The 12250-nt window shown below is 49.4% G+C and overlaps 1 protein-coding gene across 1 annotated transcript in view; it reads left to right on the plus strand.

Moving 5' to 3' along the window:
• Positions 1 to 3131: 3131 nt before the first annotated feature.
• LOC142295703 (WD repeat and coiled-coil-containing protein-like) overlaps positions 3132 to 12250 on the plus strand; it is a 29409-nt gene continuing 20290 nt past the window's right edge. The window contains exon 1 of the mRNA XM_075338799.1: positions 3132 to 4955. Coding sequence (XP_075194914.1) covers positions 3144 to 4955 — 1812 coding nt within the window. The 5' untranslated portion in view covers positions 3132 to 3143. The remainder of the gene's footprint in view (positions 4956 to 12250) is intronic.

The raw sequence follows: 12250 nt of genomic DNA on the forward strand, positions 1-12250 counted from the left end.
TTTATTTTGTTAATTGATAAAAATAAACTGCTACAACTTCTATTTTTTAAAGCATTTTTACTTTGCTGTATTTTCCTACACCTGTCTAAAACGTTTGTACAATATTGTCTAAATCATATCTATCTTGCACATTTTACCACTTACGGAGGCTACTGTACTTGCAGAGGCCTCACTGTGGCCCTCATCCTCTCCTGCCTTGATTACTGTAATTTTCTATAATTTGGCCTCCCCCTCACTAGACCTTCTCCTCTACAGTTAATCCTTAATGCTGCAGTTAGGGTCATCTATCTGACTAATCATTACTCAGATGCTTCCACTCTGTGCCAGTCATTGCACTGGCTGCCCATACATTACAGGATCCAATTTAAACTTCTTGTTCTCACCCACAAAGCTCTCCACAGTGCAGCACCCCCCTACATCTCCACCCTCATCTCTGTCTATCACTCTACTTGTTCTCCATGCGCCGCAAATGACTTTCGTCTAACATCCACACTAATCCGAATCTCCCACCACCGCCTCCAGTACTTCTCCTGAGCTGCAACAATCCTCTTGAATGTTCTACCCAAAGAAACTAGGACGATCCACAACTTACACACCTTCAGACGCCCCCTAAAAACACATCTTTTTTGAGTGGCCCATCACCCTCCCTAATCGAAGTCAATTCATATATATCCCCTCCACTATTTCTCAGAACATAACTCTCCCTCAAACTTCACCGCACCCAAAGCATTAAAGATTGACTGATGACTGGTTCATGCGGCCTTTATGCATCCCCCCATTTTTTGGAGATGGCTGGATCGTCATTGTAAATAAGCACTTGAACCTTGTGTCACTCCCACCTCACCACATTGTAGATTGTAAGCTCTTAGGAGCAGGGTTGTCTTTATTTTTGTTTCAATTATTGTATTTTCTATAACAGTTTATATATGAATCTCTGAATTGTAAAGCACTGTGGAATATGTTGGTGTGGTGCCCCTGAGGCTTCAGTCGCCACAGGGTATTGCATCTCACTTAAGGTGCAGTAATCATCCCGGGTAAGGAAGGGGTTAACCGCTGGTGTTTATCACATTCACACACAACATACAGTTAGGTGCTTTCCCACTGGGATTAGCCTAGGGAAGACAGGGGGTGGCCATGAGGCATGGGACTTTCCGGTCACTAGGGCAACCAATTGGGGGGGCGGACACCACTTGGGGTAAAGGAAAGGGCATCTTCTCACATAGTCAGTCAACCCCGGGCACAGCTCAGAGTAGGGAGACAAGTCGGGACCTCGGTCCAAAGCAACTGCCTTTTAACTTCTGGGAGCTCAGCGGGGCCCCTAGGCTTGGCGCAGGCAGCTCAGCCCGTGCTCTGCACAACAAAGGGGAATCCCAGGGTCCGCAGAGCGTGCAGGAAGCACCCGAAGCCCATTCCATATACCAGACACGGATGTGGAGGGGTCCCCTACGAGGAAGGACACACAGTGGGAACACCGGTGGTGACCTCTGAACTATCCGGGATCGGCTGGAGCCCTTAATATTGGAAACCGGCACTCCAAGGGTGACGACAGTTACAGTGAGTAAAGAGAACTTTGAACCGCAGCCCCTGTGTCATCCCTGTCATTGCCGGTGCCAATGTCCCCCGCTCCGGCGCAATCGGCCACCACTACTACCCCAGTCATCCTCCCGGGAAATAGCTCTACCTGTGGAGAGTTCAAACACCCGAGCTGCGTTACCATCTGCCCTGGAGGAGAGCGACATCCCACAGAGGCGGCTCCCCTCCTAGCCGCATACCACAGGTGGCGTCACAAGATAAATACCCCCACAATCTCCCCTCCTTCACATCTCCCTCTGCATTTCGTGGACACCTCGGGGCCACGAAGCTGGGCCAGGCCGCTGTGACATCCCCCAAAAACCCTCCTTCATCACCGGCTCGGTGATGAGTAAAAGAAACCCCGGCCCCATGGGGTGCTTCATTGGCACTATAGAAATAAAGATTATTATTAATACAGAACAACACTACACTTTGTGAATGGTACAGTGACAGCCTCTACTACTTGAATAACCTCATTAATCCAGTCATTGGGCCTTTGCATGAACAACACAGGTCTGATGTCATCTTCATAGACAACAATGCACCAGGACATTGAGGTCACATCATTAGGGAACGTCTGCTGGAGACTGGGGGATCTCAGATGGAGCGGCCTACACTTTCTCCAGACCTGAATCCCATAGAAAAACTATGATATCAGCTGAGTTGTCGTGTAGAGGCCATAACTCTGTACCCCAGAACCTCAACGACCTGAGGGCTGCTCTTCTAGAATAGTGGGATTCCATGCCTCCGCAGACAATAAATCCACTTGTGAACTACAGATGTCGTTGTCAGCTGTAATTGATGCTCGAGGCCACATGACAAGTCATTGAGACATTTACATTTTTTTGGGGGGGGACTATACCCACCGCTGCTGTCGGCTTTTGTTTCAATAAATTGTATGAGATGAGGAAATCTCAATAGTATTGCTGGGTGGAAGCTTCAGGATAGTGATTGAATATTCTCTTTGATCCACACAAAAGTAAAAATAGCAGCAGTCAAATCCAATTCCGTAAAATAAAAGAACTATACAGCTTTTTATAAATAAATTTATATATCTTTTTTACCCAGGAGAGAGCACCTATTGAACTCTGTATAACTTCAGAAATTGAGCTTTATCTTGAAGCAGAGGATTAATACTTGACCTCTTTTGTTAATTTAGTTGAAGAACTAAAGGGATCTTCATGGAAACTCACATTACCTCCTGACTTCTGCTGGTGGGTTATGTCATAATCTCTTATCTTCTTCTACAAGGGGTTAAATGTATTAAAAAGTTATATTTAGAGAGGGGCAGACAGCTTTACTTCCTAAGTAAGACGTAATAAGCTAAACCTTCTTTGATTCTTCAGGGGTTTAAGTCTTCCAGGGATAAACGTAAACACGGCAGAATATGTTGGTAAGGAGGTCTACACTACAGAAGTCGTGGTGGCTTGTTACAAGGACAACATGGGACCTGGTTCTACTACGTAGCAACTGAAGTGTGTGGTTCTCAAGCATTCAGACATCAACTTGCTTTGAAGAAATGAGTCCTTAAAAATTATTGTGTCTTCTCACTTCTGATACAAGAACGAAACATGGACTTGGGACGAGCAAAACTTCTGAGATGTGGGATGAATGCTCTTCATCAGGCCATTCACACCATCCATGGTTTAGCTTGGACAGATGGAAAACAGGTCATCCTTACAGCTTTGCACCTCCAAAAGGACGAAGCAGAATTTGGCAGCTCTGTGGTTATCGGACAATTTGAACATGTTCATGGCCTATTTTGGGCACCTGCAAATGATACTCCAGCATTGTTGGCTGTTCAACATAAGAAACATGTCACTATATGGCAGCTTTACTACAACCCCTTGGAAAAGAACAAACTGGTTGTCTCCCAGACCTGTGAGTATGGAGATCCTCTTCCTGTTCTACCCCAAGGATCCATATGGCACCCAAAAAAAGACATTTTAGCTGTAGTAACAAAAAGGGATGTCACAGTTTTGTATACAGTCTCTAATAGCAGTAGTAGTGTTAAGGCGGACATTACATGTAGTAGTGTCATTCGATGTGCTTGCTGGACAAAAGATGGTAGTCGGGTTGTTGTAGCCATGGAGGACTCTCTTCACTCCTACATTTGGAACGATAACCAAAAAACCTTAAGTCCTTGTTCCTTTTGCCCTATATTTAATATAGATGCTTCAATCGTTGCACTTCAACCCATTATGGATTACCAAGTGGTTGTGACTACTGAAACGTCAGTGAAAACTCCATACATCCATAACAAGGATCCTGAAGGATCTACTTTCCAATCTTCTCTGCTTATGTTGGATGAAGAATTAAACAGGAACAACAGGAGGGTCTCTATTGATTCAGGTAAATCAGAGCCAGTTGACATGTTGAAGGTCACATCATTAATGCCATCAGAAATGTCTCAGATCCTTGCCAGACATCGTAAGTCTGATCCCAGTCCACTCATTAACTTAAAACAGAGGAGCATATCGGGTGAAAACAGGTCAGAATTGTCAAATCTCTTGCTTATAACATTTGAGAAGAACTCAACCACCACTAGAAAAGTGGCAATACCAGGTATCTCCTCCCCAGACATCGTAGCTCTCGATTCCCGTTGCGAAAGAGTTGCTGTAGCATCTAACACTTGCAACCTAGTGTTGATTTATCCCATTGCTCCATCATGTATGCCCAATATTCAACAAATTCGACTGGAAGAGAATGAAAAAGCTAAAGGACTTTGTTTTCTTAATGATATGCTGCTACTAATTTTAGTTGGAAGACCAAAGTCCAGTGATTTAGGGTTTGTGCAAATGTTAGTTTCTGAAAAATATACCGTGCACTTAGCAACCAGACAAATAATGCCCATTGAATATGTACCCTCACGACTAAACTCTGGCCAGACTTTGATATCTGATCAACCAAGCGTGACCATTGGTGGTTACAAACCATATGGTGATGACCTCAATGTTGGCAAAGAGTTTTGGATGCCAAACCATATTGGAAATAGATCTCCACGTATGAGAAGGAAAATTAGAGATCTTGTTCGTGGGACAAGTGGTGAGGAAAGTCCAACATCAAGTCTGGATGACACTGATGACAATAAGGCAGCCGAATGTACAATAACTGTTGAGAATCTTAAAGCTGAACCAGCAGTACGGAGGCCGGTAAAGGTAATGACTACCAAGATGTTGCACAGATCATTTTCTCAGAGGTCTAGCAATGACCTTCAAGAAACAAACGAGAATCATTTTTCAACAGTCACCAAGGATGATATCGAGGGGACAACACATTTTCAAGTTCACCCTTCAGGAACAAAAGATTCTTCGAAGATGTGTTCAAGAGTTTTACAGTATCCATCTTCAGATGACCCACCTTACATTTCCATAAGTCTGCAGGTATTCCTCATATTCCTATATCATTGTGATAATACTGGCGTAAATTTTGATTATTTATTAAATGAGTATCTTCTACAGTCAATGTATCATGTACCAGACACAAATCTGAGGTCATGTGGGTGGCAGCCTGATGGCCATAAAAATGTAATGAGTGGGAATCTTGCATGACCATAATAATTGTCATAGTAGACCAGCCATTAATGTGAGTTGACTATGGACTGTGGCTTCCGAGAATAAAGGGTCTGGTCCAAAATGGTCCATGAAATAAAACTTCTGAAGTGTATAAAAAATGTATAGTGCTAAAACCACTTCAGAATGTGATTGACTGATCACAGTTATTGTAGAAGGTGTCTGGGGGCTCTGTAGAACTCCATGGCCCCTACAATCTCATAGGCCTCGATCTGAGATGGATTGAAAATAGATCCAGTCATGCAAGGACTTAGGGTATGTTCACATGGAGTTGTTTTGTGAGGCGAAAAAAAAAAATCTGATTTTTTTTTTAAAATAAAGGACCATTCAAAGTATTTATTTTAATTTTATTTTTTAATTTACTAACTCCTCCAATTTCTACTGTTGCACTAATTCCAGAACAGTTTTTCTTCTGTGCCCCTCATTCTAATGTTATGTCTCCCTGTAATATTATTGCAATGTTTCTCTTTAACCAACTGGGCGTATATCACAGAATGTCTCTATGGGTGTAGCCATGTTTTGATTGGCTGGTGTCATAGGAGCAAACGCCCACAGAGAAGTTCTATGATACACGCCCTGTTGGTTGAAGGTAAAATTTGCACCATAAGTTTGGAATGTTGGGGGACACACAAGAAGAGAAAAACTGTTCCAGAATCAGTGGTAATTGGAGGATGTACTCAATTTAATGAAAAAAATCTAATGAAAGATGCATTTTAAATGTTTTAAAATACTTTTTTTGCAGCCTTTTGATTTCATTGTCAAGTTTGGTATAGAAGTCTCAAGTCGGGGCGACGACTGGGCACGCTTCACATGGGCCGACGACTGGGTCACGCCTCACACGGGGCGACGACTGGGCACGCCACACACGGGGCGACGACTGGGCACGCCACACACGGGGCGACGACTGGGCACGCCACACACGGGGCGACGACTGGGCACGCCACACACGGGGCGACGACTGGGCACGCCACACACGGGGCGACGACTGGGCACGCCACACACGGGGCGACGACTGGGCACGCCACACACGGGGCGACGACTGGGCACGCCACACATGGGACGACGACTGGGCACGCTACACACGGGACGACGACTGGGCACGCCACACACGGGGCGACGACTGGGCACGGTGGTGCTGCGGTGAGAAAAAAATAGACCCATTGGACCACAGGGAGACCCCAGACCTACTATTTCATGGGGTAAAGTCCTGGACTGAGGCAGCTGACCCCCAGGACAGGGGCGGACACAGGAGCAGACGGGAAAGAGTTTCAAGTGCAGTCAGGGACCACTAGGGTAGCTGAGGCAGACAGCACATTCAGGATGGACATGCAGTCACTAGGCAGGCAGATGACACAGACCAGACAGGCAGGCAGAGTCTCTAGCACCAACAGGGCAGGATGGACAAGCTGAGTCACTAGCCAGGCAGATGGCATGGACATTACAGACAGGCAGAGTCTCTAGCACCAACAGGGCAGGACTGACAGGGACCAGGTACAGGTAGGAACAGGACTGAAACCAGGTGCCAACAGTCAGGACGGGCTGGGACCAGGTACAGGCAGGGACAAGACTAGAACCAGGCTCTAACAGGCAGGAAGGGCTAGGACCGGGTGTAGACAGGAGCAGGACTGACAGGGTAGACAGGACTGGAACAGAATCAGAACAGACAGGATCGGAACAGACAGAACAGGCGAGTGGGTGATATGACAACTAACTAGACAGAGAACAAGTGACCAACAGAACAAATGGTGTTGAAAAGGCCCTTCCCCTAGTGGAAGCGTGCCTGATATACCCAATGCCTTTCAGCGATCGGCTAAGAGACACACTGCCACACACAGGGTGATGACTGGGCACAAATGGAGAAAAAGACATGACTCACACAACCCAAAGACATACTTTGATCCAATACCGCTAGGCAAAAATTAAATACCTGAACATGAGGTTCATGGTTTAATATTCTGACCAGACTGTATGAAGCCCACTGCCACATCACGACAAACCTCTGAGTGGGTCCCTAATCTATGCCTTAAATGTGCAGCGCCGTGTGCCAACCACCGCAGTAACAGCAATGCATCAGCAGGGCAGGTGACCTGGTGCCTCACCACACCCATACTGCAAGGCTGAGCCCCCCATGGCTAGGGTTTGTCCCATTGCCCCGCACGGGAGCTATGTATCCCGTGGCTCTGCCCACCCTCTCCCCAGCTCGCTGCTTTTCCCTCCTACCATCCTAACACGTGATGTGAGCATTACAGAGCGGAGTGCACTACCCGAAACCCGAAGCGCTGCGCAAAAAGAAGTGACATGTCACTTCTTTCCTGCGCTTTGCCGGCAGCTCCTGCTCTGTCTATGGCAGGAGCTGCAGGCAGAGCGCATGGAATCGGCGCTCACTACGGACATTTCTGCAGCGATCTAAAGCGCACATGTGCTCTTCAGATCGCTGCAGAAATTTCTGCAGGGCTTGTACGCAACGTGCGCACATAGCCTAAGGGGGTTGCTGCCACTATCCCTGACCCAGTGTATGCCTACCAATTGGTGTGTGCAAGTTTAGTCTGTACACCGGTAGTGGACCCCATTCTTACCCAGGATGGGATACCACACCTCTGGCTGAGGTGCAATATCTCTGTGGCGACAGTAGCCTCAGGGGCGCCACAGTTGCAGTGAGACAGCGTGGGGGGGTGTCTGACTGCAACCAATCATAGGCGCCAGTGGGCGGGGTAAGCAGTGAATACTAGATGGAATAATGAGCGGCCGGCATTTTCAAAAGAGAAGTGTGAAAGCCGTGCAGTGCCGCGACGGTGATCGGTGAGTATAAAGGAGGGAGGGAGAGACTGACTGACAGAGAGAGAGACCGACGGACCGACCGACAGAAAGAGAGAGACTATTTACACACCGTCTGGGCATGCCCAGAAACAAAAAACGGAAACTGGCGCCGGCTTTCGGCATATGACGGATGACCCCGCATTCGGCGTCCATAGGCTGCCATTATAAAGCACGTCGTACGGTGCCGGATCCGGTGCGATTTGTTGTTTTGCCAGACAAAAAACAGTTCACCTCAGCGTTCCATCCGGCTGACGGACAAGCAAATTTTACCGGATCCAGCGAAAACCGGATGGAACGCAAGGCCATCTGACGCAATCCAACGCTAATAAAAGTCTATGGGGGAAAAAACGCATCTGGCGGCAACAGTCACTGGATGCGTTTTTTCCTGTTTCTGCCGGATTGCGCCTTATGGCAAAAAACTGATGTGTGAACATTAGCTGCACACCCTGTTCAGCTCTCCTCCTGGGTCCTAGCTGCCTGCACACCCTGTTCAGCTCTCCCCCTGGGTCCTAGCTCCCTGCACAGCTCTCCTCCTGGGTCCTAGCTGCCTGCACACCCTGTTCAGCTCTCCCCCTGGGTCCTAGCTCCCTGCACAGCCCTCCTCCTGGGTCCTAGCTGCCTGCACACCCTGTTCAGCTCTCCTCCTGTGTCCTTGTCTGTTAGTAGAAATGATGTTGGCAGGCAGAAAAAAACTTTTTCATTTTATTTATGGATGTAATTTTGACTGTAATTCTTGTGTATTTATCAGATAATAGTCCATGTTGACGAAGGCCTGTGGCCGAAACGTCCAGTTTGTTGGACTACATTCATTTTTTCTGAAAAAAAGCATTCAAGGAACTATTGTGTTAATAAAAATATTGCATACAACTTTTTGCATTTTGCTTTTTTTCTGGGAGTTGTAGTGTGCCGGGGTTACCCTTTTTTCATGTGCTAATTTTTACCCTAGAGCACCTACTTTATCGGTGACGCGGAGCTTCTCTCCCTATATCTCCTCCTGTGTCCTAGCTGCCTGCACCCCCTGTTCAGCTCTCCTCCTGGGTCCTAGCTGCCTGCACCCCCTGTTCAGCTCTCCTCCTGGGTCCTAGCTGCCTGCACACCCTGTTCAGCTCTCCTCCTGGGTCCTAGCTCCCTGCACCCCCTGTTCAGCTCTCCTCCTGGGTCCTAGCTGCCTGCACACCCTGTTCAGCTCTCCTCCAGGGTCCTAGCTGCCTGCACACCCTGTTCAGCTCTCCTCCTGGGTCCTAGCTGCCTGCACACCCTGTTCAGCTCTCCTCCTGGGTCCTAGCTCCCTGCACCCCCTGTTCAGCTCTCCTCCTGGGTCCTAGCTGCCTGCACACCCTGTTCAGCTCTCCTCCTGTGTCCTAGCTGCCTGCACACCCTGTTCAGCTCTTCTCCTGGGTCCTAGCTGCCTGCACACCCTGTTCATCTCTCCTCCTGAGTCCTAGCTCCCTGCACCCCCTGTTCAGCTCTCCTCCTGGGTTCTAGCTTCCTGCAAACCCTCTTCAGCTCTCCTCCTGGGTCCTAGCTCCCTGCACCCCCTGTTCAGCTCTCCTCCTGGGTCCTAGCTGCCTGCATACCCTGTTCAGCTCTCCTCCTGGTTCCTAGCTGCCTGCACACCCTGTTCAGCTCTCCTCCTGGGTCCTAGCTGCCTGCATACCCTGTTCAGCTCTCCTCCTGGGTCCTAGCTGCCTGCACACCCTGTTCAGCTCTCCTCCTGGGTCCTAGCTGCCAGCACAACCTGTTCAGCTCTCCTCCTGGGTCCTAGCTGCCTGCATACCCTGTTCAGCTCTCCTCCTGGTTCCTAGCTGCCTGCACACCCTGTTCAGCTCTCCTCCTGGGTCTTAGCTGCCTGCACACCCTGTTCAGCTCTCCTTCTGGGTCTTAGCTGCCTGCACACCCTGTTCAGCTCTCCTCCTGGGTCCTAGCTGCCTGCACCCCCTGTCCAGCTCTCCTCCTGGTTCCTAGCTGCCTGCACAACCTGTTCAGCTCTCCTCCTGGGTCCTAGCTGCCTGCATACCCTGTTCAGCTCTCCTCCTGGTTCCTAGCTGCCTGCACACCCTGTTCAGCTCTCCTCCTGGGTCCTAGCTGCCTACACACCCTGTTCAGCTCTCCTCCTGGGTCCTAGCTGCCTGCACATCCTGTTCAGCTCTCCTTCTGGGTCCTAGCTGCCTGCACATCCTGTTCAGCTCTCCTTCTGGGTCCTAGCTGCCTGCACACCCTGTTCAGCTCTCCTTCTGGGTCCTAGCTGCCTGCACACCCTGTTCAGCTCTCCTCCTGGGTCCTAGCTGCCTGCACACCCTGTTCAGCTCTCCTTCTGGGTCCTAGCTGCCTGCACACCCTGTTCAGCTCTCCTCCTGGGTCCTAGCTGCCTGCACATCCTGTAGTTAACTCCCTGCCTGTTCTGCACATTGCTGATCTGTGGCGGCTCACAGTGATCACGCACAGCTTCTGCAGTTTCAGTTTGCTGGATGGGTGTGGAGTCGATATGGGTGTGGCTGTTTGTGAATTTTGTGTGGTTAGGGGGCATGGCCTAAAAAATTGCCGTGGCGCGCGTTGTGCGCCGCAAACTTTGCCTCTCTTTCCCTTCTTTAAAAGTTGGGAGGTATGACCACTGCAATGACCACCACACAGCACTAGCACTCAGTGAAAGAAGCTGTACACATCCGGTAGGTGCAGAGCTGGCCAGTCCGGCTCTAAAACCTATGCAACGGATGCGGCGAAAAAGCCGCATCCTTTGCATAAGTTTTTTACATGCGGCCCGTCCGGTTTTTGCCGCTTGCGGCATGCTACTGAGCATGCGCAGTGGCAAAAACTGCATGTGGCGGCCGGATGCGGTTTTTGCCGCATCCGGCATCCATAGGCATGCATTGAAAAAAATGCGATGCGTTTTTTTTTGCCGCACAAAAAAACGTGCCAGGCAACATTCCATCCGGCTGCCGCATCGGCTAAATCTGCCGCATGCGGCAAAAAACGGACAGAACGCAAGCCCATGCGGCACAATGGGGCACTAATTAAAGTCTATGCAGGAAAAACGCAACCGGCAGCAAAAAAAAACGGTTGCGTTTTTCCTGCAAAGTGCCGGATTGTGCCGCACAGGAAAAAACGGAGGTGTGAAAGCAGCCTGAGTTATTCAGCTCCTTTCCCAAGGTCTTTGTGCTGTGTGGCAGTCATTTTTGCGGTGGTTTTGTGTCAGTGGGGCCTGGAGTCATGGGGACTCAGCCATGCAGCATGGGCGCTGTGAGGCACCAGGTCACCTGCCCTGCTGGTGCATTGTCACAGCGATGGTGGTTGGCACACATCACTGCACCTTTAAAGGGAACCTGTCATCAGAAATTTCGCCTAAAACCTAACAGATTCCCCCTCTGCAGCTCCTGGGCTGCATTCTATAAAGGTCCCTGTTATGATTGTGCCCACTTTCTGACCGAAAAAAAGTGTTTATAAAGTTGTACCTTTTTGGCTTCTGATTCTGTAAATCCGTCACGGGGGCGGGCTGCCTGATGGCCGTTATTCTGCCCCCTGGTTCTGTATGCCGCCCCCATCGCTGATTTCAATACTTCTGGACGCCGCCCACTGCTCCAGCCATCCCCGCGCATGCCCAGTGCTCATCTCTCGGGGATGAGCACTGTGCCCAGCGTCACCGCTGGTGACGTGCACGCAGGGTTAAGATTATGGGCGGTGCTGTGATGTTTATTCCTAAGCAACCGCCCATAATCGCGGGGCCGCGCTTTTCCCCTCGGCCTGCTTCGGCCAGCAACGCGCTTGCGCAGAACGAAGCAGGCCGAGGGGAAAAGCGCGGCCCCGCGATTATGGGCGGTTGCTTAGGAATAAACATCACAGCACCGCCCATAATCTTAACCCTGCGTGCACGTCACCAGCGGTGACGCTGGGCACAGTGCTCATCCCCGAGAGATGAGCACTGGGCATGCGCGGGGATGGCTGGAGCAGTGGGCGGCGTCCAGAAGTATTGAAATCAGCGATGGGGGCGGCATACAGAACCAGGGGGCAGAATAACGGCCATCAGGCAGCCCGCCCCCGTGACGGATTTACAGAATCAGAAGCCAAAAAGGTACAACTTTATAAACACTTTTTTTCGGTCAGAAAGTGGGCACAATCATAACAGGGACCTTTATAGAATGCAGCCCAGGAGCTGCAGAGGGGGAATCTGTTAGGTTTTAGGCGAAATTTCTGATGACAGGTTCCCTTTAAGTCATTAAAGTTAGGGACCCAATCAGAGGTGATATGGCAGTGGCTTCATACAGTCTGATCAGAATGTTACATCAAGAACCTCA

The sequence above is a fragment of the Anomaloglossus baeobatrachus genome, chromosome 3 (genome assembly GCF_048569485.1).
Source record: "Anomaloglossus baeobatrachus isolate aAnoBae1 chromosome 3, aAnoBae1.hap1, whole genome shotgun sequence".
In the NCBI taxonomy this organism is placed as follows: domain Eukaryota; kingdom Metazoa; phylum Chordata; class Amphibia; order Anura; family Aromobatidae; genus Anomaloglossus; species Anomaloglossus baeobatrachus.